The sequence below is a fragment of the Syngnathoides biaculeatus genome, chromosome 5 (assembly GCF_019802595.1).
Source record: "Syngnathoides biaculeatus isolate LvHL_M chromosome 5, ASM1980259v1, whole genome shotgun sequence".
In the NCBI taxonomy this organism is placed as follows: domain Eukaryota; kingdom Metazoa; phylum Chordata; class Actinopteri; order Syngnathiformes; family Syngnathidae; genus Syngnathoides; species Syngnathoides biaculeatus.
Window position 1 is genome coordinate 5,755,455 of NC_084644.1, and position 27,100 is coordinate 5,782,554.

Sequence of the window (27,100 nt, forward strand, 5' to 3'; positions counted from 1 at the left end):
TGCCCGCCGGCAGTTTGAACTGCGCAAATTATTACGCTATAAAAGCACTCACGGCGTCATTTTATCGCTTCGGTCAACAAGAACTGACGAAGGCACCTTGAATCAGAGCCGAAACGTCTGCTAAGACAAACAAAAGAGTCCACTTGCGACACGCTGCTACACTTTTATTCCATCTTTAAGAAAATATCGCTGAATAAATCATTTGCAGTGAAATCAAACTACCGTAATTTCCGGACTTCAAGCCGTGACTTTTTTTCACACGCTTTCAACCCTGCGGTTAATGCGGGGATGCGGCGCTAGCGTTAGCACGGCGCTAGCATTAGCGCACCTGGTTATAAGGCTCAGTCCACAAAAAGTTTAAAGAGCGAGCGTTATCATCAATCTCTTTCTGTACCGAGCCTTATAACCAAGTGCGCTCTGTAGGAGGGGGAAATTATGGATTAACAATTAATTTTGATTCTGCTCCAATTGTACTAGTATTCCAATTACATTAACAGGGTTGCAAGTGACGGGTTCGCAAATCTACGCTAACAGTTAATGTGAGTTTATGCTTAAGTGGACCCGTTAGCTGTATGCTAACAGGCCAAGAACAAACTTAGCTGTTCCATAAAAGAAAAATATTGAGGTTTTTTTTTTAAAGATAATTTGAGAAACAGGGTTGAGTTGTCTTGGTTGATGTATTCTATTCTGGCTGAAAACATTTTAAAAAGATGAAAAATAGAAGGAAGAATTGACCTGATGTTCGCTCATTGTTAGAGCAATTAGCTTGCTGATGTCGTTTCTGCTGAGTCAAATCGCGGACTTCTTTTCCCTTTTCACGTAGGCGGCTAAAACCAAAACTTAGTTGGTCTTTTACATTCAAGGGAAAGGTGGCAGAAGAAATATGTATCACTTTTACAAGAACTGAAAATAGTTCCGTTTACAGAGTTAAAGTGGAGGTTTCTACATGCACAGTGTGGATTTTTTTTAAATGTCAGCTTGGACAGAAAATGGCTTTCAATTTTAGAATGACCCGATTTTCATTTTTATGACTGACAAATAGTTTTAGTCCGTAAATTTTGAGCGTAATCCACAAAAAAAAAAAAAAAAAAAAGATAAAAAGCTATCGCCTGTCACATCAAAGGATGTGAAGGGCCAGATCTGGCCAGCAGGCCCTTTGGATCACACCATGTACACACAAAAAAAAAAAAAAGTCATACAGTTAACATAATAAAGTTGTTGTATTGGGAGAAAAATATTTGTCACAATACGTGGAAATAAAACGGTGGATCAGATGGAAAGCGTTGGCCTCACGGTTCTGAGGTCCCGGGTTCAAACCCAGACCCGCCTGTGTCGAGTTTGCATGTTCACCCCCATGCCTGCGTGGGTTTCCTCCCACATCCCAAAAACATGCAATAATTGGACACTCTAAATTGCCCCTAGGTGTGAGTGGGGGTGCGACTGTTGTCTGTCTCGACGTGCCCTGCGATTGGCTGGCAATCAGTTCAGGGTGTACCCCACCTCCTGCCCCTTGACAGCTGGGGTAGGCTCCAGCACTCCCTGCCACTCTCGTGAGGATAAGCAGCAAAGAAAACGGATGGATAAGTAAAAACAGCTCACCGGTAATGGGACATTGTGACCTTCGGGTATGTTGTATAAGTGACAAGTTAAAAAGTAAACGCTGGCAGAGACGAACAGAAATCAAGAGCTTCATACGTTGTTGATAATTGTTGCAATAAATCATGAACGGGGTCAGAGTCTCCTCATTAATTATTGATAACACATCACGAAAGGTCATTTGAGCAAAGTTTGTCCTTTCGGAACGGCGCATCAAACCGCGCTCAACCACTGACTCGGGAGTCTCGGGATCTTCTATTTATCCCCGAGCTGACACGCCGTCTGATCCGCGACGGGCGATACTGTGAGTTTAGCAGGCGCGGCCGGGTTGCTCGTATTTAAACACACCTTAGACAAATTGGACATTTAAGCATTTCTGTCTCCAAGCTAGGGAAAGTCTTGGAAAATAATTGAGCCTAACCCACCCGCGCATGTCACGGAGGAAATAAACGACGTGTTCCGTCGCCACCCGTCCTCAAACAATTCCCACAGACGTCAGTGACGGAAGTATTTCATTAGCCCAGCGCGTACGTGCGAAACACGAAGAACGAGTTTTGGGTATAAATGGCGTTCGTGCCGTTGACCTGTAACCGCAGCCAAGCTGAAGGGCAACTGCGCTAATTGGGCGACCACCCGATTTACGTTCATTGTGTCATTGCTAATAATCCAAAATCGTTTGGGAGGCCGTTCAGTCACGGCACCTGTGCTCCAAACGCAGGTTGAGTTGACCAGTCGACCTCCGCCTGCTGTCTTATCGCACGCTTAGAAGGCGCGATAAGAGCGGCGTTTGCTTTTCTGGGTTGCCCCAGAAGGCAAATCTCTGAGCGCGCGGAGAGAACTTACGCAAGCGAGCTCGTGCGCTGCTGACGTCAAGGGGTGGCTGCTTGATTAATTACAGTAGTGCTAAGAAGTGCGCGCGACGGCGCGAGAAACCAGCTCTGGGTTTTACCCAAACCAGCGTGGTAACAATAAAGCCTGTCATTAAAAATCAAAACACATATGATGGGCTTTTTTTTTTTTTTTTTTTTTTTTTGGCGGGCCTTATTTTTCAACACGTTTTATTATGCGTGTGAGTTCTACTGTTATACTTACATACTGGGTGTTCCAAAAAATGAAATTCACATCATTTTTAAGCCTAGTACGGCAACAATTATCACTTGATTTGAAACAAAGAATTAACAAAATGTGTAGAAACTCAACAAATTACAACGGAAAAGGAAAAAGGACAGGAACATGTTTCCCATGTTCAATTGTTTTTTAAACTATATTTTTTAATTTAAAAAAAATAATCAGTACAACAAACCATATTTGGTAAAAATCAGCCAACATATAACAATTATTATTTTATTTTATACAATTTGCACCAGTTAAAAAATATATGCAAAATATACCATATTTCAACCATTATTTTGCATATTTTCTTCCAAATACAATGACAAATTACAATGGAAAAGGAAAAAGGACATGAAGATGTTTCTTGTGTTCAATTATTTTAGATATATATATATATGTATATATATATATTTTTTTTATTTTTTTTTTTAATTTAATAATTAATCACTGGTTGCAGTACAACAAACCATTTCTGGTAAAGTCAGCCAACATATAACAATTCTTATTCTTTTATTTTATACAATTTGCACCAGTTAAAAAATATATGCAAACAATACCATATTTCAACCATTATTTTGCATATTTTCTTCCAAATAAAATTACAAATTACAATGGAAAAGGGAAAACCACATGAACATTTTTCCCATGTTCAATTATTTTTCAATATATATTTTTTAAGTAAAAAAATTTTAATGATTAATCATTTCAACAAACCATATTTGGTAAAGTCAGCCAATGTATAGCAATTATTTTTTTTTATTTTATACAATTTGCACCAATTAAAAAAAGAAACTACCATATTTCAACATTTTTTGGGGATATTTCCTTCCATATAATATTACAAATTACAATGGAAAAGAAAAACTACATGATCATCTTCAATAATTTTTTCAATATATATTTTTTTTCTTTTTTTTTAAATTAAATAATCACTGGTTGCAGTACAACAAAACATATTTGGTAAAGTCAGCCAACATAAAACAATTATTCTTATTTTATTCCATACAATTTGCGCCAATTAAAACTTTGTGTTGCTTAGCGCAACCCATGGTGAAGCGTGACACTCTGGAGCAATGAAAATCATTTTTTTTGTTTTGGGACTACGCTCAAAAACAGCCAAAGAAGAGTGGCCCCTCCTCGAGCCGTCACCTTATCGTGGTGGTGGGGTTTGTGTGTCCCGATGATCCGAGAAGCTAAGCTGTCCTGCCCCCGGTCGGGTCACCCATAGCAAAAAGGTCAGAGGTGAGGGGACCAGACAGAGCGCGACTCCCAAAACCCCGATGACGGGTGCAAAAATTGGCTCTTGGTTTCCCTTGCCCGGACCCTCTAGAGCCAGACCTGGAGGTGGGGCTCGAAGGTGAGCGCCCGGCGGCCGAAAGGGTAACGTGGGTCCCCCTTCCCATGGGGTGACCATCTGTGAGAGGGGCCACCTTGGAGATCCGATCCCCCGGCTACAAAAACTAGCTAAAGAGACGTGGAATGTCAACTCTCCGCCCGAGTTGAGAAGTTCCGACTAGACATAGTCGGACTCGCCGAGACTGTGTCTTTAGATCGTCTCGGGGATCCCTCCGGAAGACCTGGAAGAAGTGGCTGGGGAAAGGTGAAGTCCGGCTTTCCCTGCTGAAGCTACTTCCCTCCGCGACCTGACCGGGAAAAGCGGTAGAAAATGGATGGATGGAAATTCAGATTCGGACATGGCGCTTAAACACATAATTGTGTTTGTAAAATCACTTGGTCTACATGTGCTTGAATATTTTGTTGGGTATGTATTTATCTAGATATTCGCATCGCAAGTGATTTTTTTTTTTTTTTTTTTTTCAGGGGTTGAGGGTGCGACACCCGGAATATTTTGTCTGTTTCTTTGCTCCGGATGGCCACGCAGCCCCGACTTGGTTGGAAGAAGTTATCGCATAGCTGAAGTGCTCCAAAGCTCAACGGTCAAATATAGCTTTGGACTGCGGATTACGTAACAGCGGTTCATTTTACCCCCGCTGGAAGGAGAGGGGGAAGAAAACAACCTTTGGATATAAGCTGCGGGGGGAACGGCGAGGCCGTTATAGAAAGAAGGAAAGCAAACAGCGGCCCGGCAAGATAAGAAATTCCTTCAGAAGCCGCGACGAAATCCGCAATGAATCAACGCTGCGGCTTTCCTACGGCACATCAGAGGAGCGAAGAGATCCTGGCTGTGCGTCAGGCCCGTATTTTATCCGTGTGAAATGTCTCTTTATGTCGCCCCCCCCCCCTCCCCAAAGCCCAAAAAGCTCGCCAGGCGCATATGCGGACCGCGGACGCGTGAGTTATGGAGGGGGGGGTCGAAGAGAGGAATGTATAGCCTCGCTCTTAAAAGTCGCTCACATCGCTCTCCCTTGGCTCGGGTCTCGCTACTTGGACCGGTTCCTTAACGGGAGCGCAAATCATCCTCTCCGGCTCTCCGCAGAAGTTTTTGGAGAAAACAAAAAAACCTCACGTTGCTTTTACTTGTCACCCTGCGTGACTCCCGTGCGTGACCCCATCCGTACGGCGATCCCGCAAAGGCCGAGCATAGCTGTAAAATGTCAAAATAAAACATACGTGAACCCCGCTGCGCGACGTCGCATATGAAAGACTTCCAGTGGGGAGGCGGGGGGGGACACCGACCTTTTACCAGAAGTGTGGGTGGGGGAACCCCTATTTAGCAGGGAGCTCCGCTTTCATTCCCAGAACACTAGCACCCCCCCAGACTTCGGAAGATCAACTCCGAGCCGGGGCGGCAACACACGTGGGGTGGGGGGTGGGGGGGGGCCTCAGATCTGTGGGATCCGTTCGGGTCGTTCCGGTGCAGGTCGGCCAAACGATTTTTTTTTAAGAGCAGAAGCACATTTTGTCAACCTCGCAGTTTTCACAGCCGTCCAAGTGAGCAGGCAGTAAAAAAAAAAAAAAGGGGGATATACATTTTTTTTAATGTGTCACAGCACATTTTTCAGCTCATTATCCACATTTTGAGGCCCCCCCCCAGGGATGCGTCAGCTACATGATGGCGAAGCATCTGGAGGCCATTACGGGCTTCGAGCAGGGGTTCCCTAACTTTTGCAGTTTTATACACGCACGCACCAAATCACGAACAATAAACCGCAGTTGGAACAATGAATCCACTCATCTAGGATCGAAATAGTCAACAACTTTTAATAATAATAATAATAATCGCTTTCGAGACTTTCTTTAATTGTCCAAATCTCGGGAATTTTCAGCCTCTCGGCGGTTCCTGTTCTCAGATTCCTGCGGTCCTGTTTGAAGGCGCCACCGGTCAGCTTTGTGTTAAGTGAAAATTAAACATTTGCAAACATCCGCGTTTACTTTGGGGAAACAATGAGCAACAATTTTTCGGACGTGTTCCGCCGACCAAACCGGTAACTGAATCATAATCAAGACTTTTGTTGCATTTTCTTCACTGACGGCTTCGAACAAAGTTTTCTTTTAATATAGCGTAATTCCCGCCCTACAGAGCGCAAATTAGAAGTTGTTGTTTAATGACGTGCAAGTGAAAAATTAACAAAGGAGTAAAAAAAATATATATATATTTTTTTTTTTTTTTTTTCATAATTCCCGGCCTACAGAGCACACCTGGTTATAAGCCTCACCGAGTACATTTGTCAAGGAAATACCATTTGGTACACACATACGCCGCAGCTGTGTAAAAGCCGCAAGTGCCCACATTGAAACAAGATATTTACAAATACGGAACACAGAAAGAGTTGAATGCTAGCGCTTTAATGCTAGTGCTAACGCTAGTGCCGCGCTAAAGTTAGTCCTAACGCCAGCGGTAACACTAACGCTAGTGCCCACAGTGAAACACGAGATATTTACAAAGAAAGAGTTTAACGCTAGCGGTGTAACACTAATGCTAACGCTAGCGCCCACATTGAAGCACAAGATATTTACAAAGAAAGATGTTATGCAGAAAGAGTTGAATGCTCGCACTTTAATGCTAATGCTAACGCTAGCGCCGCCCTACAGCTAGTGGTAGCGCTATCGCTAACGCCCCATTGAAACACAAGATATATACAAAGAAGGACGGTACACAGAAAAAGTTTAACGCTAGCGCCTATAACGCTAGTGCTAACGCAAGCGCCGCGCTAAAGCTAGCGCTAACGCTAGCGCCCACATTGAAGCACGAGATATTTACAAGGAAAGATGGCACACAGAAAAAGTTTAACCCTAGCGCTTTAACGCTAGTGCCGCGCTTACGCTAGCGCCCACATTGAAAAACCTAATGCTAGTGCTAACAGGGCCGGTTAGAAAAAAAGATACAGGTAAAAACCACTGAGAGATGGCAATAACACAGCAGCAACACACTAGCACAGTGCTAGCACAGCGCTAACAGGACCGTTAAAAGTCACTTCCTCAGCACATATTCCACCGGTCTTTTCCGCTCGAGTTCCCCCTTGCGGCCGTTAGAAAAAAGGCACAAATTAGCCGCATCACCGCATAAACCGCACTCACTGTACCCGTGTAAGTAATACGACGCGAGTAGAAGTAAAAAATAGTCACAGAAATATTGACTTGAGTAAAAAAGTACAAGTCGTCTGTGGGGAAAAACTCGCAAGTCGGGTCACTCGTATCTCAAGCGCAGTACTTTATTTACGCTTAGATAATAAGAAAGCAATTTGCGATTTGTTATTAGTTGAGAAGATTCACGTGACGACGTTCTGAGTTTTCCCCGTGTCTGCATGGGTTGTTGTTTTTTTTTCCGGGTATTGCGGTTTCCTCCCACATCCCAAAAAACATGCAACATCCACTGGAAATTGCCCGTAGGTGTGATTGCGAGTGTGACGGTTTGACTCGACGTGCCCTGCGATTGCCTGGTGACCAGTCCACCTACTGCCCGTTAACAGCTGGGATAGGCTCCCGCACTCCCCGCAACCCTCGTGAGGATAAGCGGCAAAAGAAAATGGATGGATAAACTTTCACGAGCAGAAAGTTTTGGAAGCCCACAAAGCAACACATGGCGAAAAGCTGCCCCGCACGCCTCTGAATAGCAGCTGGAGCTCAGACATCCGACGTCAGGCAAAAATAAACACGCGCGCACATTTTTACTGTACATTTTCCAAGTCGTGAAATTCTGCCGTCGACTTTTTTTTTTTTTTTCGGGAACGATAGCCCAAAAGGTGGCAAACAATATGGAGCCGAAGAAGTGATATGTCCAGTCATGCCCCTTACAGTGACTCAGCATTCGTCAGCTGTCAGTCAAGACGGCTCATCCCCCCCGCTTTGACTTTATTGCCGTCGATACATAAATCTGATCCAGATCCGAGCGCCTGAAGTCTTGAGCGCCTTTATTGCCTCCTTGCATAACCACAACCCTCACCAAACCAGGCCTTTGCAATTTATGGATCCCGGTGCAACACCGTCAGCGTCAAAATGTAAAAAGTCTGCGCCGAAAAAACAAAAGCCGCACTTCAAAGGGGTTACTAACCATATTCATAAGCTTATGGAGGATGCGTTTTAAGAGCTTATTAGAGGGTGAAATATGATGCAACTGCTAATAAACGGGGTGTGGCAGAAATACAGATTATGGTCAAATATTACTTGTTGGTTCATGCAGTTCACTCGGCTTTCCAACTTTTTCCTCCAAATGCGACGACGCTCATTATGGCCGAATTATTCAGTTTTTGTTTCGTCATACCACAAATCGTGTCTTCAGAAAATCAAGATCTTAATTTGGGATTTGGGGGGGAGTAATAACGTCTTCTTCCTGCCCGAGTGACCTTTCAGTCCTTGTCAGTAGTGGCACACAGTCACCAGCTTCAGCTAGCATCGCCACGAGATATTTTGTTTTTGTTCTTGGGTCTTTATGGACATTTTGGACCAAAACACGTGTTCATCTCCGGGACACGGAACCCACCTTCTTCCCGAGCGATATGACGGCGAGGGGGTTCCCGTGGTGTTTATACACGCATGTAATTGTTTGAACACATGAATGTGGCACCCTCGCGTGTCTGGGAATTGCACCCGAGGATGAACAAGATTTGTGCAAGGCCACAATGGAACTTTCCGACAGGTGATCTTAAGCACCGCCCCTTTCGTTACAGTCGCCATGTCCCACGAGCTTCCAAAATGGTGATTGAACAGAACAAGAAAATTCCTTGCAGTCGGGCCGAACAACCCGCTGCACAGTTCAGTGACACTTGACACTCGCAAAGTTAAAACAGCGTGAAGAACTGATGCAAAGTAACTTTGGGTGTGGGTTGTTTTTTTTAATTTTTTTTTTTTTGTTTTATCGCACACTAGACACATGTGACTCGCTTCAGGGACATGAGCATAGCAAATTATCTTTTTGGGAGGGATGTGAGCTGGATTTGGTTACAGCGGGTGAGGGGGGGGGGGTATACACACCAATTGTTCGTTGAGCCGAATTTGACAATTTTGGCGTGTCGGAGATCTTTGAAATATTATCCCTAGCGATTATCCTTTGGCGTGGGATGCGTGACCCAAGAGATTTTTCCCCGCACTGGTGAATTTTCATTCCATTTTTCATTTACATTTTCACTATGATTCTTTTGGCCAACATTCGGTGATTGTAAAAACAGATCCAAGGAAGCGACATGAAGCTCAAAGCGCTGCCGGACTACAAATAGGAACACAAATTGTTCACCACAAGGAAGTGACGAGAAGCATTTGTAAGAACAATGCAATTAGCAGACATGCTAACACCTAGCCTTCCTTCTTCTGTCTTTTCTCTCGCTATTTATTGATAGTCTACACTTGTCTGGATGGCCTGTGGCACCATGCTGCCCCTCACAGGGCGGTCTTGAAACTACAGAAGACACCTGACCCGTGCGGGGTTGGTGGAGATAATCCCACCCATCCCTACAAAAAGGAGGTACAGTACATGATTTTGTTTTGAAATGGAAAAAGAGCGTCTGACCATCGCTAGTAATGGCACATCCATCCATCCATTTTCTTAGCCGCTTATCCTGACGAGGGTCACGGGAGTGCCGGAGCCTATCCCAGCTGTCAACGGGCAGGAGGCGGGGCACACCCTGAACTGGTTGCCAGCCAATCGTAGGCCACATAGAGACAAACAGACGCACTCACAATCACACCTAGGGGCAATTTAATCATCCATCCATTTTCTTTGCTGCTTATCCTCACGAGGGTCGCGGGGAGTGCGGGAGCCTATCCCAGCTGTCAACGGGCAGGAGGCAAGGACCCTGAACTCGTTGCCAGCCAATAGCAGGGCACATGGAGACATACAACAGTCGCACTCACAATCACACCTAGGGGCAATTTAGTTTGTTTAATTAATGTTCTATGTGTTTGGGATGTGGGAGGAAACCGGAGTACCCGGAGAAAACCCACGCAGGCACGGGGAGAACATGCAAACTCTACACAGCCGGGGCCGGCATTGAACCCAGGGACCTCAGAACTGTGAAGCCGACGCTGTCCAGCTACTCCACCGTGCCGCCTGTTAGGTTTTCATCCCGACATATTCTCGTCATTCCAGCTCCTGGTGCCTACCAATCCGGTTCCTTCGGGCACTTGTGTCTTGTCCAGGTGTGCCTCGTTGTCTTGTCCGTTTGCATGTAGTGTATTTATTGTTTTGATTTCAATTCTTTATTTCCGTATGTAACCCGGCCGCGCCTGTGTGGAGTTTGCCTGTTCTCCCCGTGCTTGCGTGGGTTTTCTCCAGGCGGTTTCCTCCCACATCCCAAAAACATGCAACATTAATTGGACACTCTAAATTGCCCCTCGGTGTGATTGTGAGTGCGACTGGTCGTTTGTCTCGATGTGCCCTGCGATTGGCTGGCAACCAGTTCAGGGTGTACCCCGCCTCCTGCCCGTTGACAGCTCGGATAGACTCCGGCACTCCCGCGACCCTCGTGAGGATAAGCGGCTGAGAAAATGGATGGATTTCTGTATGTCGGTTCATTGTTTTCTGTGATGCGTTGTTTACTTTGCGCAAATATATATATATATATGCACACACACACACATGCGTATGTTTCATAACACTATCAAAGTTCCTTTTACTATGTTGTTTGTTGAAACTTCCAGAAACGCAATTTCACTCAAATTTCCAAGGTCCGTGCGCCTCGGAGCCGCACAAAAGATTGAAACTTGAACTTGGGGCGCGATTTGTCACACGAGACCTCTCGTGAGAGCTGAGTGAGCATCGTCAAAAAAAAAGATTAACTCCACAAGTGCGTTTTGTATTTTTCATTTTCTGTACGCAACGGTGAAACGGGAGACGAATGAGGTGAATATTTGAAAAAGGAGAAGAAGAAGAAGAAGAACGTACAACACAAGGTCGTGAACTGCGTTCGATCTTCAAGGACGGTCGCTGTTTTGGACATACTTTGTTTCCCCACAGTCGCTTTATTCCAACATGCAAATTAGCCTTACTATTAACAATGCTATCTTTTTTTTCCCTCACTTTTGTGATACGTTGTTTAAAGATTGGTCACAACAAATTGTGTTGCGCTGTAGTTTGCAGTCATGACGACAACCAACCAAAACCTTGCAGTTTATGCCGTGTAAAATTTAAGAACCTAACAGCGCCGATCAAAACCAGCTGTGAGCGGTCAGAGTCAGCAAATCCTTACTCAGCTGCGCTTAACAGTATTCTACACAGAAACCGACAAAATCTACAACCTTCCGTCCATCCATTTACTCAGCCGCTTATCCTCACAAGGGTCACGGGGAGTGCTGGAGCCTATCCGGGCGGTCAACGGGCAGGAGGCGGGGTTACACCCTTAACTGTTCGCCAGCCAATCGCAGGGCACGTCATCTCCGTGAAATGATATTAATGTATACGTAGATGTCGATTCTTTTCACTTTGTAGTGAATTCTTTTGACTTTTTTTTTTTTTTTCAAAATTTCAGTCTTTGTGTTGCTCTGTAAGACAAATTTGTCAAGGCCCTGCATGCTGAAGTCACTTAAATTGTACAGTATTTGCAATGGGACTGTTTCTTTGACCAATCAGATTTCAAATTTGCCCTCACGGGCCCAGCGAGACGACCCGCGATGACATCGGCACTTTTCAGTCCTCCTATAGGGCTCGCGCACGTGACGGCACAGTTTGCACGGCGCCATATTGCCCGTCAAACCTCGCCACTCTGCACTGCGGGACCTGTTGAACCAGAGCAGATTTTTCAAATTGCCCGAGTCCCGTTGCGCCGTTGGTTGTCACAACAGACGAGACAGATATTCAAAGAGATCATTCTATGGAATACCAAATGAAACGACCAGAAAATATTGATGGATTTCGCCAATTAAAGGTGATGAATGGCGCCCAACCAAATACACACGACTGTGTACCGATCGCTTCATTTCAGGTAGGAATTATTCTTCTCAATCTCAAATAACCAAGAAGTATTTATCATGGCAAGTTGGCTCATTTGAGAACAATGCGTATTTAAAAAAAAAACACTATCTGTCTCAGCAGAGAGGTTAACGTGCGGCGGCAATACGCTTCCGTGTACATTCCAGGGAGACGGCACTATCCTTTTTTTTTTTTTTTTTCAATCATAGTTAATGAATGCGAGTTTGTGTAAAACCAGGGGTCATTTATTTAAATATTGGTACGTGTATTGAATACTAGCTGAAAAGATCGATGGATTCCGGCAAAGGTTAACGTGTCGCCGAACACGCTTCCGCGTTCACGAGCCGTCAAAACCGTCACTACGTGGGATTTATTCCTGATTGAGAACAGATCCAGCAACAGAGTATTCATATGCGTCCAGACTTTTATACGCTTTCAAACTTTTCCGTGTGATTCTCAATGACTTACCACATAGATGTGTAAATCCAGTGTCTGTCATTTTTCCACGTACCTTCTAAATGTTTAACGGTATCGGACAAAACTCTGCATGTCGTGCCATAAGACGTGTTTTCGTGCCGTCTCCAACCGAGTCACGTGATTTTGGTGACGTCGGTGGACGAGCTCGATTGGTCGGTCAGAGCAAAACTCTGCAAACCAACTTCGACAAGCAAAACACGTCCGCCGCAAGATGCATGCATTTAATAATCAGCATCTCCGGTCAGTATGGTTTTTAATTTCTATTTTTCATGCTTTTGTCATCTTATTAGATTATTGATTCTGCTCTTCTTCGGATGACGTACCTTCCACGTTTATAATTCAATAATTACGACGTCATTGCGGCGTTACTAATTGGTGGATTAGCTTTCGTCAATCGCCGATGAAGGCCCAGAGACCAAAAGGTCGGCGTGCCACTGATCAGAACTGAGTATTATTATATTTTGGCCGAAAAGGCGGCTCTTGTATTGGATATAAAATTACAGCGGGCAGCTCTAACCGACATTTTGAGTCCGGCCAGACAAAAAGTATGAGAGACTGAAAACGTCCCGCGTGTCTCTTAAGAATTGTGGACGTGAAGCAGCAAAGCTCAGCACTTATCCGCCCACCGAGCCAAAACGTCTGCCTGATCTCAGCGCTTCTTTTATAAAAAAAAAAAAAAAAAAAGTCATCCAATTTTAACTTTTTTAGCGCACCCTCTTATTCTGAAAGCTGGCCGGCTGGGTGGGTGGCCTTCTTCTACCTCGACTCCGCCAGCTAGAGCGCAAGGAGTGCGACGCGCTTTGGCACGCGAATAATAATCACCTGCGGCCCGCACCGAAATCGCCGACGACGGGCGCCGAAAGGCCACCTTACGCCCGCGCTGCCCTGTTCAATCGAGCCCTAGTCGATCCCCTTGCAAAGCTATTTGTAGTCCTCTTGGCAAGCGAGGGGCCTGCTTCAGAACACAACGCAGCTGCTGAGTCTGTGAAGTTTTGGCATTTACCCTCAGCGAGGGACCAAGCCAAAGTCTGTCCATCTGTTTTGCATTTGCCTGTGATGAACCGCTTGCCAAACGGGCAGGACTTCACCGTGGATTCTTTTGAAGTGCGGCGGTCGTATAACAGTGAACCTTGACATAAATCCGCAAAGGTTATCAAACTTCGGGTCTGCGGCTTCGCAGTCCGGTAAGGGGGCTGCTTTGACTTCGTTTGGCCTTGATTGAAAACCGTTTATTTGCTTAAAGGTCCACTGTCGTGAAATGCATGATTTTTTTAGTATGTTATTAATGGAAAAAAAGGCAGCCGGATTGGACCCATCTTTTTTTTTTTTTTTTTGGTCACAAAACATGATTTTGACGTATTTGACTTTTTGTCACTCCTGCCATGAAAATCCTCTCGAGGGATTTGTTTTCGAGAAGAAGCAGGAGCGCACTCAGGCGGACTCGTTTCTTTCTATTAGTTTTACCTGCGGGAAGGTAGCTCGTTGTTCCTTCGTGTTAGCCAAAATGCCGTCTCGTTGTATGGCTGGATATTGTTCGTACTTTTCAAAAAGAACCGGTGCGTTGGGAAAAAAAGGATTGCACGGGTGCAAAGGATGAGAGCTTCGTGGGGCGTAATCCGTAAATCAGGGGTGCTAAATGTGTGGACGTGCGCATCGGACGGCCTCCGCCGGCCTTGTGGATCGCCGCCGGCCTTCTCGGCCGTGGTGGCTTGTCGCAGCGCCAAGCCGAAGTGGATCGGACGGGGAGGCGGTTTGCCCGTGGCGTCGTCCTCGCTCGTGGGTGGCGTTGTTTTTATCACCGCCGCGCGGAGGTGGATCGGACGGGGAGGTGGTTTGGCCGTGATCCAGATATCTAAATATGGCTCGAAACAATAGGAAGGAGGGGAGGGGGGGCCGTAATCCACTCAGAATGTAACAAAAGATCCGCGTACGTAAGTCAGGGGTGCTAAATGTGTCGATGTACCAGTCAGCGCCGAGCACGGCTTCGGCGGTGCCTCGTCCACCGCAGACAAGACACAGTTTCAGCGAACATGGCTTCGGCCGCGCTGGCTCATTCATACTGTCTGTTGTTATTCAGAAGTGATCCGCATATCATCTAAATATGGCTCGAAACGATGGGCTAATATTTCCCCGTCACTTCACTCGATTGTGAGACGTCCTCTTCTTTGAAAAGAGCTTCCGTGTCCCGGAGTAGGTGGCACAGCGTATTTTCAATGGCGAATGTCGCGCTGTGACGTAACGAACAGAACAGTTGCAGGCAATATGGCGACCACTTGGATGTCAAATGAGACTTCCGCAACTTTGCGTATGGTTGACGCGCTCTCCGCTCATACTACATTTTTCATATGGATGTTGAAGTGAATAATGTTATATGTATTTTTCATTACAATATCTATTTTAGATATGTTTAGAGGCATGACACTTGACCTTTAAGGCCACAATTAAAAAGAGTCCGCTTAGAATTTCCATTTGTTGACTACACATTGCACTTGTCGAAGGTTCTTGACTTAAATCAATTCACGGCAGCGCACCTCACCTACCAGAACTGGCAAAATATTGACATTAGAAAAATAAAACCGCCGAAATGTGCGCAGGCAGTCGAGCGCAGTCCGACCTCACATCCTCAGCCTCTCGACAAACATTTCTCTTGATTCTCAAGATGGGTAATTACAGGCGGCCGTAAACTGGGCAAAGAATAAACAGCGGGTCGTGAGCGGTGCCAAGCAAAATCGGTTGTGCCATTGAAACATGCCGTTCGGCATCGTACGGCAGCTCCCGAAGAAGAGAAATTCTCATCCGAGCGGTTCTCGTGCCGGCGATGGCCACGGGATGTTGTACGGCGCATTACACGGTATCTCAGCAACACGCACGCACACGCACGTTCCTCACCTGTCTTGCGGTGTACTTTGAGGGCGTCTGTTGTCCACATTGCGAGATCAAACTTCACACGCACCCCCTTGAACACGTGTGCTCAACATGCGCCTCCTCGTCGTTTCCACCGGCCCCAACTATCGCTGATTTACGGTCGGGAAAATCATTCTGGGGACGGGAGAGGAACAGCACGAGTCAAAGTGATTGTTTTATTAACGTCTTCGGTCGGATTTGAACCCGAATCCGTGCGGGGATTCAATGCGCATATACACAAAGGCCTTTTGGGCCTACTTGTGTTCCTAAGAAGTGCCGTGAAAGCAGACCGTGCGATCCTTGTGCACATCCTGGCCCCTAGTGGCCAAAATTAAAGTTCACTATTACAGTTGACAAGTCACGTTTCAAACTATAAAAACAAGAAGATTAATCCATGTATTTAGGGGCAAGCGTGTCAAACTAATTTTTCCCACGGGCCACATTGTGGTTCCGGTTTCCCTCAGAGGGCCGTTATGACTCTGCAATCATACAAATATTTAATAGTCTCCTTGGATTTACGACATCAATTTATGATGCACTTTGGAATCACAAATCAAGGGGAATGTGTTTTTCAAACTATTCATGTTTGGAAACACAAAAAACGCTTGTAATATCTCAACTTTATCATTTTTCATGCATAACAATTTGAAATTTTTGTACAAATTTTTACAAGAATAATTGAAATTAACACTCTCGATTTGGCTTCGCGGGCCGGATCTGGCCCCCCGGGCCTTGAGTTTGACACCTATGATTTAGGGTCACAAGTGAGCTGGAGCCTATCCCAGCTGGCTTTGGGTGAGGGAATCACTAGCCAATCACAGGGCACGTGCAAACAACCAACCAATCGCATTTGCCGACCATTTAGTCTTCAAATAACCTAATGTTCATGTTTTTATGAAATGTGTACGGATGCGGGCGAGTACAGTAAAGCCAAGCAAGCTCGAAGCGAACATGCAAACCGCACGCAGAAGGGGCGGAGTCGAGATTCAGACCGCAAACCTCAGAACTGCGACGCAGATGCGCTAACCACACGAGTACATTCAGATAAACGCGACCGCGTCCGCATACCAAACATAACATAACTCACGTATGAGATGCTGTCAATCCGCGAAACGTTTCTCTCTCTCTCTCTCTTTCGAGTGCCCGGCAGATGCGTGCTTTCATTTACATTTCATCCGAATTCAACGCAAACGCGTCGTCGAGAAAGTGACGTTCAAGTCATTGATGGCAAGCCAAGTTGTTCTCGCGGCTTTCACAAATGTTTAACCTCTAAAAATGTGGCTCTTTTTAACAGAAGGGGGAAAAAAACACATTTCACATTGTGTCAAATACTATAATTTATGTCAGATGCAAAAAGAAAAAAAAAACACGAAACGTAGAACAGATGACAAAAACAAATTATACAAATGAAAAAAGTAAAGTAAAAATCTTCCCCTCTAATTCAGAAATTTGAGCAGTCCACTTCAAGCAAAAGTTCTAAAACATCAGATCACAAGCGCGTCTTTGGAAATTACCAAAATTTGAAAACAAGCCTATGTATGGCGACGTGCTATTCGACATCAGACGATTGCAAAACTTAAATTTCACCCATTTGCTGCTCATCCTCAGTATCGCAGTTGAACTGGTACACCTGGACACACACACACAATTTGGTCAACTGCAGTCTTCAATCAACCTAAAATGGATGTTTTGGGAATGTGGTGACAGCAATAGTATTTATCTATCCATCCATTTTCTTCAACGCTTATCCTCAAGAGGGTCGCGGGGAGTACCGGTGCTGATCCCGGCTGGAGCCGGGCAGGAGGCGGGACACACTCTAAACCGGTCGCCAGCCAATCGCAGGTCACATAGAGACAAGCAGCAGTCGCACTAACAATCACACCTACGGGCAATTTAGAGTGTCATATTGACCCATTCGTGGGCAGCGTCGCATTTTTGGGATATCACGATTTTCACGCATTATATCCTTCAGTATATCAAAATATTTAAGTGTTTTAATCTGATTCTGGTTTTTGGGACGATCCACTAAGAACACCCAACTACCCTCTCGTGGGCAGCGTCCCATTTTTGGGACGAGATTATAAATTAGTAAAGTTATGATATAACTTAAGCATAAATGAAAAAAAAAAAAGTGTTATTTCCTTGACTGTGGCCTGTTAGGAGACTTTTATCTCAATGAGGCAAAAAATTGCCACCCTGCCCATGAATGAATGTTGCATGTTTTTGGGATGCGGGAGGAAACCGGAGTGCCCGGAGAAAACCCACGCAGGCACGGGGAGAACATGCAAACTCCACACAGGTGGGGCTGGGATCGAACCCGGGTCCTCAGAACTGCATTACCAGTTGATCCACCATGCCGCCCAATAGTATTTACTTGATTATTATTTTTTTTTTAATTATGACGAAATGTTTCAAGTTTTTGCATTATCTCCAACCCATTTTTTGCTTTGCACCTCCCGCATTTTAGGTCACACCATTCCCGGCGACTTGGTTGAAATCGGTTGGGAACCCGGCGAAAGCTTTTCAAACTCAAGATTTATCGGACTTCTCCCAAAGTTTGTTCCTTAACTTAATCACAGTGGAGTCCAGTAAAATTGATTCCTCCGTCCATCATCCAGAAACTCACGTTTGTTCACAAGTTATAGGAGTGCTTTGCGTAAGATGTGAGCACTGCGGCTGACTCTACAGCTCGAGGTTCTGTCCCGTGAAAGGCGAGGCGGCGTGCGCTGGGGTGTCTTGAAAGTGTTAAATGTCCGTTTGGGCTTTTGCCGTGATCGACGTCAAACAGGACCGCGCAGCAGCACTTGGTGGGGGGGGGGAATCCCACCAGACCTCCAAGCCGGAAACCCTCAAGGTAACGGGATAAAGCCGACGTCGGGTGCCTCGCCGAGAACCAGCCTGGCTCGAGCGAGCGAGGGCGAAGGTGACGCCAGACGGAACGCCGGGTTGATGGAGTGCATCGAGTCGCCGGTGCTGCTCCTGGAGAAGGGCGAGCACGCGGCGGCGGAGGGCCGGTCCGAGCACCTGGCCGCCCGCGGCGTCTCCGGTGCGTGGGCCGGGACGCCGGTGGCCTCCGGGCCCAAAGGGGTGGTCTTTGGGGTGCCGGGAAGGCAGAGGCCGTGGTAGGCGGAGGAGCGGAGCATCCTCTCGAGCACGTCTTTGGTGCTCTGTGTGCACTACGCGAAGAGGAAGAGAAAGAGAAAAAAAAGTCAAGCAAGAGCAGGCAAAGGAGTATTGTTCTGACATAAAGCGAGCTTTAAAGTTAAAGTTAGCTTGGATGGCGTCCAGCGTTATGCGGGCAGTAATCACACTGACGACTGTTTTGATTGCAGAGAATGCGCACAGACGGCAACCATGTGCAACGAGATGAGGATGAATGTGAAGCTGCGATTTTTTCCGGATGTTCTGGCAGCGAGGGGGAGTTGGGGGGGGGGGGGGTAAGAAGGTCTTTGCTTGCATCACCATGCGGGCGCAGTAAGAACAAGACACCGTTTAATCCAAGTCCAGAGAGGACAGGGCACAATGCCGTCGAGGCATCAAACGTGGGCCACAAATTTGAAGGCGGTGAAGCATGCACACTCATCGTGTTAGTGAAGACATCCCATCGTCAAGACAAAGCAGTCACAAAATTGATTTGCACAAAAACTTAGTCGGCAGGACGTCACGGAGGGAATGAAGAAAGGAAGAAAGGCGGCAGTGGTGTGACGTGAACGACCCCCCCTCTGCTTACCATCCACCTTATATTTGCCGCACCGTTTTTCAGGCTGTGCAGGACAAAGAAAAGTCCTGACAGGTCTCCTCCTGCCGGGTGGAACGGATACAGCACAACACCGAGCGTTAAAAAGCGACAAATGACGCTTCACTTAACTTGCTTTGCGAGGTCTCACTATCATCTTTGAGCTCAGGGGTTCATTTATGATACGCTTAAATCAGTTCAAATTGCCAAAATGTAACAAATGTTTAAGAAAAACCCCAAAAGAGCGTTTGTTTTTTTTTTTTAAGTTGTGCTGAAATCTTCACTGTGTTTACGTCAATAATACATAACAACGAATGACAAATGAGCTAAAAAAAAAAAAAAAATTAATTAACTATCCAAAACTTTAAATAATATTTTAAAGCACAAACAACAGATTTTGAGTGTCAGGCAGTCTAACAAGCTCAACTAGCAACGTGAACACATTTAGACGTGGTTTTGGCCGGTGAAATTGTTCCGCCTTGACACTAAGTGAAATTCCCTTTAACGAGCACAATTATTTGAAGCTTCGTGGAAACCGCTCCAGGGCGAAGTCTGTTTCGTGCAAAGCTTCCAACCGTTGTCAAACATCGTACCATGTTTTTTTCTTTTTGGCTTTAAATTCTTCTGCTCGATAACAAGCGAGCCCCTTATTTGCATAAAACCCAGCATTATTCATTCAGCTTTCACATTTACATATTTCAAGTTCCATCTGTCCCTAACTACTAACGACGGATTTGGATGAGTGGACAAGAGACGTAAAAGCATATGCAGTTGAGATTCTTCTAAAAAGAAATGTATTCGTACAAACTCGGTTCACCCTACCACGTTCGTGTCGCTCTTGGCCGCCAAGGACGGCAGCTCGACCTCGGAGGCAGAAGCGGCGGCGACGGACTCGGGCGGCAGGAAGCCCCTCCTGTCGATCAGGCTGAGGAACACAAAAAAACATCGAGTTGAAAAGATCTCTGAACTCAAAGGGCCACTGAAAGCTCAATATGCATTTTAAAATCGATATTGTGATGAAAACTACACCCCGCGACCCTCGTGAGGATAAGCGGCAAAGAAAATAGATGCGTGGATGAAAACTACATATATTATTCACTTCAAGGTCAAAGAGATTTTCGGATTTTTCACGACACCCCTTCTGACACGGAAGCTCTTTTCGAAGAAGAGAACATGTCACAATTGAGTGAAGTGACCGGGGCAATATTACCCTAGCGTTTCGAGGCACGTTTAGATGATATGCGGATCACTTCTGACTATCAACAGACTCCCAGACAGGATGTAGCGTACTCAGGAGGACCCATGCCGGGTGAAGTAACTACTTCAGGGGTGCCCAGACACCGGTGGCCGGTGGGGGAGAGAGCTCCTTTCTCCTCCTCCCCGCCCGATCCACCTCCGCGTCGAGGCCAACACCACGGTGATGGTCTGAGCGCTCCAGTTGCTGAAAAGTCTACTTGTGAATAATGCGCATGCGCGTATATTTTGTGAACTTCCAGCCATTCTTTAACATCCCCATCCATGCTTTCAACACGTGTCATCCGACAACTTGTCGCCGAATGTTCACGTCCGCTATGGACGTCTCAGAAAGACGAACACAGCAAACGTACAAATATGTGTATGCTTTTGTTTTAAGGTTAAGGTTAGGATATAACGTGTGTTAGCTCCCTCAATGTAGAAGAAGGGGAACTATGAGACCGGGGGATTTCCCAGTAAGCGTCTGCTACGTACCCAGAGTTCCCCTGTTAGTAACGCATCACAAGGAGACTTTTCAGCACGGGGGAGCGCTCAGACCGTCACACCGGTCCTGGCGACCAACGCCCTTGGCGGTAATGAACAGCAGCGGCCCGCGCACATTGACACATTTAGCACTCCTGACTTACATACTTTGTTATTATGACTCGGATCTTTTGTTACGTTCTGAGAGAAGGATTACGCGCCCCCCTCCCCCCCCCCTCAACTATTGTTTTTTTTTCTACCTGTCATTTAGAACCTACAAAGCTCTCGCCCTTTGCACCTGTGCAATCCATTTTTCACGACGAACCGGGTCTTTTGGAAACGTGTGAAGAGTGAATCCATCCTCCCGAGTGTTCGAGCAAAATCCAGCAATACAACGAGCCGGCATTTTGGCGAACACGCAGGGAAAAAAAAAAAACAAAAACAAAAAACAGCTAATCCCTCGCGGGTACAATAGGTATAAATACGCGACCTGCAAAAAACGTCACTTCCTGCTTGTTCTTCAACACAAAGTCCGGGAGAGACTTTCCCTGGCGGGAGATGGGGGGGGGGGGGGGGGGGAGACAACATATATGGCAATTCATTTGACATTTCAGACTTGCTGTTAAAAAAACAGAGGGGACCAGTCAGGATGACATACTAAATTTTATGTTTTAGGTGTCAGTGGCCCTTTACAAAGCCACCTAGTGTGGCCAAAGGTTCCAGACGTAATTATTAGTTAATTCGAGTGAAATGTACCGTTTATTGTTTACAGTCAAGTGATTGGCTGCAACCGGTAAAGATGATTTGATGAATAAAAAAAAAAAAAGAAGAAGAAGCTTCCTATCAATTCTACAGTTATGCACCGGGACGGATAGATCATTTAAAAATAAAAATGGACGCACCTCGGGGGCATGGGCCCACATAACGTCACACAGCAGTTGGCCAGGACGCTGTTGTAGGTGTACGGGTTCCCCGACTCCTCTGCACCCCTTTTACTCGACCAGGAGCCTTTAATCTACGACGTGGACAAAGATGGAAGTTATTTGTACGCCGTGAAAAATAGAAGAAGAGATGGAACTGAATTGTCTTGTGAGATGGTGTTAAAAGTTGACTTACATCCTCATTGGTAGTCAGGTTGGAGGCTACGAGGTAGGTGTGGAAGCCTGAGAGGCCCAGGATAGACCAGATGGAGAAGAAACAAACGACCAGCTCCACCACAGTAGAAAAGTAAAGTCAAGTGATAACTACGATGCTTGTATCTCCGAAAAAAATTATTGTTTCATGAAGAAGTTCATGATAAGCCCTCTGTGTTGCATCAACAGGGGATGCGCGTGTTCCAATTTTGGAACATTCCACAAAAATTCTCATTTGAGATGCATCTGGGACAACGCAATACTGTATTTACTTATTTCGGTCAGCCAGTATCGTTGTTGTGCTGTGGGAGATGTGCAGCGGAAGTGCGATTGGAAGAAATGGAACAGTATGGGTTGTTTTCACTGGCGTCACATTTTTTGCTCAATTAGCTACGCACCGCTGCGCGCCGCCATTTAACCTCCCAACCTAACGCGTACCCAGTGTGAAAGTCTGCGGAATACTCTCGGTTAGTTTGTGTTTTTGGGTTTCAAGTTTGAGGACTTGCTAACCATCAGAGAGCCTTCTTCTGACTTTTTTTTCCCACAATTCGCTGAAGCTTTTTCCAGAGTTCCTAGTCGGAGGGCTCTTCAAAGCCTCGCGATCCGGTACACAAGTCCGGCTGCGTAAGCGGGGACATGGTCTAACGCTTCCGACGAAAGACTTTGGACGTTCTGCGGCTCTGTGCCTCACTTAGACTCGGCTTTGTGGACGATTGGCAAACGCTGCTATCCCGCTGCCCGGTCTCAACCTCCATCGCGCTAAGCTAACAAGCTAAATCAATACTCTTTTCAGAAGGCCAACATTACAGTTAAGATCAGTTTTTGTTAGTCACTTGAAAGATTTGAGATTTTTGTGAAATATTGTTTATTCATTTGTCTTTCTGCCATTGTCATCAAATTTTAAACAAATAATCAACATTTCGCTTACTAATATCCAGGTTTTATGGAGTATAAATGGAGTTTGCCTCGATATTAAAAAAAATATTCCACCACGTTTCGTTTTGGGTGTTAGCATACAAGTAAGCGCTCCTCCTTCGTAATTTCTGTCACATAGAGTAAAATATCAAGGGGACAATAGTCCTGAGTCCCATGATGTGAGTATGCCAGGTAGCCTAATCGTCAGTCTGGGCTTGACGTGCCGTCGGTCGCGTTTTCAATAAATGCAATTAGAAACATAACATAACAACGTCCACCTTGCCTTTGTATGAGTAACGCGAGCTCGGGGATCAAAAATGGCCGCCGTTCGAGGCAGCACAACGGGTGGCGTCACGTGAAAACAACCCATTGGTACATACCAAAAACTACTAATCTGACTCTCAAAAATCCAAATACGTAAAATGCAGTATTCCATGTCAACGATGCGTGTGTTTGAAGCCATCTGCATCGACATGTGCTAACGCTGATCCTATTAAGCACGGGCTTAGACTGGAGAACAGCATGACAGCCCGTGCTACGTCTCAGTCCGACTACCCCACGATCGCATGCGTTTCCAAAATAGTTGGATTAACCCACAAAAGAAAAAAGGTGGCCCGTAAAAAAGGATATCTGGCAGGGCTCTCCTGGATGGCTTGGATGAGGCTTTTACCTGATTGAGAACCTGCACAAAAAAAAAAAGAAAAAGAAAAAAAGACTGCATAGTATCGTGTTGGACGATATGACAGTCATCTCGGTGTGATGAACTTACGCAAGCTGATGTGTGCGATGACGCAGCCAAATATGAAAGATGTCAGAAAAGACAGGGAGATGATGAAACTGTAGAAAAAGCGGTAATTGCGCTTGCCCACGCAGTTGCCCACCCACGGGCAGTGGTGATCAAATCTCTCTGAAAACACAACACAACGCGGCGGACATTTAAACATTTTATTAGGAGCGTTTTCTAATGGCCCAAAGGAAGTATGCGTTGAAGTACGATGGAAGTGTCGTGCCCGCATCCTTACCCACGCAGTTGTCACAAAGGCTGCAGTGTGACGTCCGCGGAGGGCGAAACATTTTGCACGTGAAGCAGTACTTGAGCTTGACCACCTGCTGGTTGATGAGGATCTCCTTTGTCCGCGGAGGGGGGCGATACGAGGAGGCCCCGGAGGTGTCTTAAAAGAGAACGTGACTTTTACACTTTTTCGTGCGGGCAACTATAAAGTTAAAGAGCCAATTGCGGAACTGCTCCTGTGATTTTCCAATAAATACTGAGTCACATGACTTTTGCTTGCGACGCCATACTGGATGGCAAAACTACAATACATCTCGCATTTTTTGGTGATCTTTTGGTGAATATTGGCTTGCTTATAAGCGTCTTACGGCCTTTCCATCATGGCAAATTTCATTGTGTGGCTTACAGTTTGAAGAACAGACAGAAAAAGGGGTCTGACACTTCAGGCATTGTTTACTTTTTTGGTGGGCATTCAGCTAATTTACCGTGGTATCCTCCACACTTTTTTTACATGTCTTTACGGAGGTCTTTGGGCTATCAACACGCCTCCTCGCACCCGCAGTTAAACTTTGCTTTCCAGGTTTGCAGTGGATAACGTGAACCTCGTGGCTGTCGCTAGCCGTAGCCTTTAGCTGCACTTTTGCTAACTCGTGGGAGCGGGCTATGCCGATCGCTCTTTTCCGAGCGTGCGATCCGGCCCCCGACTGAGTAACTTTTTGCGCACGGTCGGTGAGTTGGTAGCCAAAACTATGCGGTCTCTGACCATCTCATCGCTGTTTGTGTAGTTAGTCTTTAACCAACAGCTTGAGTTCTGTCATAAAGTGTGCAAATGACTCATAGTTACCTTGCGTCTTCTCGTGAAACTCATATCTAGCAAATATGGGAGGTAATCGAAGTGAGGTAATCAGAGACTTTTTTTCCTAATAACTTTTTAGCAACTTGTCTTTGTCTCCGGTCAGTGTCCACGTATTGCCGACATCCCGTCCTTTAATCGCCGATCCGCAGCAGGAGGCAACTACACTTTTCCTCTTCAGCTCTGTTTTTAAGCGGTGAACATGAGCTCAGCGTCTTGCTTGAATCTCTGCCACGCATCTGGTACATTGGATGAGTTGGAACACCGAACGCCTCCTCGTTGTCTTCGTTTTTTGTTTTTGTTTTTTTTTTTTCAACCTGAGTCCGCAGTTATACTAGTTTACGGCCACGCGACGCTGAGAACGCCCTATCTCGTCAGATCTCAGAAGCTAAGCGGGTTTGGCCCTGGTTCGTGCTTGGATGGAAGACCGCCAAGGAATGCCAGGCGCTGTAAGCTTCTCTCCCCGGCTAGAATGCAGAGTGGTTGCGTCAGGGAGGGCATCCGGCGTAAAACTGTGCCAAACAAATGTGCGTTCATCTGAGATGACACGCTGTGGCGACCCCTAACGGGACAAGCCGAAAGGAAAAGAAGAAGTCCGTAGGTGTAGTACCGTCAATCTGACACCATGTTATGATCTAGACGTGAGTCCAACTGTACTTTTAACGTGGGTGATATTTATTTCGCTTTCTCCCCCCGCCAACCTCTCTTCGTCTGACGTCGACACAATCACAATGCTATTAATGAGCCGAAACTTGCTCTCCAGTTTCTTTCTTTATTCCTCACTCCCAGCACAAGTGCCTCAATCGCCTCTGGTTACAGTGTTCGTTTGTCAAAGGGCTTTCAAGATAAAAGATCAAACGATAACCGTATCCAAAAGATTATTGCGTACACTTATTGCTTCCTAGCTACGATATGTAGCCACGATCTTGCCGTCCAAAATGGCGTTGTAAACAAAAAACACAAGGTCGGCGTGACGTCGATTAAAAGTATCTATTGTGACGCCGGCGTAAGCGGCTTAAGTTTGGGAGTGGAGTCCCCATATGGCAAAGCTCTTTTACCCCATCTGTGTGTGCAACTAACCTATCTGCTTCTCAATGTCTGCAGCTTCAGCCGAGGTGGCCCTGGGTAGGATGCCGGGGTCTGTGAAGCTGGTTCTGAGCAAGGAGAGGACCACAAACATAAAAAGCAGCCCTGCGATCACTGGGATGAAGACTGTCAGGTGTTCCACTAGGAACGGGCAACTAGATAACAAAGATAAAGAAATAAATTGAATATTTTATGCAGTGACAGGTGTACAAAGAAGACAACGAGGCTCGAGTTCTTACTCGAATGCAAAGAAAAGGCCACAGGTGACGACAATGAGCCCCAGTGTCAGCGGGAAAACGCCGCTCTGTCTGGCCACGATGACGCGGCCGTCGCAGAAAAATCGGTTCTTCCCCGGGAACACTTCCCATTTCCTCCGCGGGCGCTCCGCTTTCTTGTCGGCGCTCCGCGGAGCCGAAGCGGGAGCCGCCGACAGAGCCTGCGGGTCGATCTGCCGGTACTCACAGTTTCTCATCGTGGGGTTCGCTGGGTGGCTCAAGTGCTCGACGAGACGAGATCTTCTTAGTGGGGCTTCCGGAAGACGTGCTCAAGTTTCAGTCATAGCAAAATCTAAAAAATAAAAATTAAAAAAAAAAAAAAAAAAACATGAGGGGGCTGCTGTTTGGCGTTAGCGTCCCCGGATGTTTCTCATCATCAATGCTAACATTAACTAGCTAACGTGCAGGTACCTTCTTCTTCGGCATTGACTTTAACGATACAAAATTCAGTCAACTCAAGGCCCGTTGCCATCTCATCAAGTTACACCACATATTCTGGTTAATACACATCAAAATAATCTTAAAATTACCAACATATATACTGAAAGGAAGCGCAGAAGACCGTCGCGTCCGGTTGGACGCGACAGGGCGAAAATATTTTCTTCTCGCTTTCCGTAGAGCACGACACGACGTCACGCCGTAGTGACGTCACCGCATACTAATCTCGCGCTAAAACGGAGCAGAAACACACGTAGTCAAGTAGTCACGTTAAACCTATCAAAATACTGCATGAATATTACTCAGAATGAATACACATTGCGGCAACACTGTCGATCGTTCTTGCAGCTGAGAGGTTCTGAGTTCGAGTCTCGGCCCAGGTTACCCTGTCTGTGGTTTATTTGTCCGAGGATGGAATCATTCACGTAAAATGTCTTTCTTTTGTAGAACGCGTGCAATTTAATGCCATATTTTCCATTCCCATTCAAAAATAAAGATGACTATTCAAATATGTACACACAGTCAAGTTACGGATATACGGAACA

At 45.9% G+C, this 27,100-nt stretch overlaps 1 protein-coding gene and 1 long non-coding RNA gene across 7 annotated transcripts in view; one reads left to right on the forward strand and one right to left on the reverse strand.

The window, feature by feature from the left end:
* The window catches only part of LOC133500275 (uncharacterized), a 102,357-nt gene extending 97,080 nt beyond the window's left edge, over nt 1-5,277 (forward strand). Inside the window, exon 4 of the long non-coding RNA XR_009794848.1 lies at nt 4,531-5,277. This is a non-coding gene — a long non-coding RNA (uncharacterized LOC133500275). The remainder of the gene's footprint in view (nt 1-4,530) is intronic.
* On the reverse strand, nt 3,972-26,785 carry zdhhc18a (zinc finger DHHC-type palmitoyltransferase 18a). 6 transcript variants are annotated; one of them, XR_009794846.1, is made up of 10 exons: nt 26,082-26,714; nt 25,837-25,997; nt 23,914-24,063; nt 23,661-23,798; nt 23,522-23,573; nt 21,960-22,062; nt 21,746-21,858; nt 19,950-20,052; nt 15,377-15,526; nt 3,972-4,352 (listed from the first exon to the last, which is right to left on the reverse strand). XR_009794846.1 is itself a non-coding variant. In XM_061818769.1 (10 exons), exons 1-9 carry the CDS (start codon nt 26,312-26,314, stop codon nt 19,151-19,153), a joined length of 1,095 nt encoding a protein of 364 aa, XP_061674753.1. In that variant the 5' UTR covers nt 26,315-26,713; the 3' UTR covers nt 15,414-15,526; nt 19,122-19,150. The 6 variants fall into 6 exon arrangements, 5 of the variants coding, with proteins under 5 accessions (XP_061674753.1, XP_061674750.1, XP_061674749.1 ...); XM_061818769.1 differs by lacking the exon at nt 3,972-4,352 and adding an exon at nt 19,122-19,192 and having other exon boundaries at nt 15,414-15,526; nt 26,082-26,713; XM_061818765.1 differs by lacking the exons at nt 3,972-4,352; nt 15,377-15,526 and adding an exon at nt 15,574-18,567 and having other exon boundaries at nt 26,082-26,409; nt 26,652-26,785.
* Nucleotides 26,786-27,100: the final 315 nt, after the last annotated feature.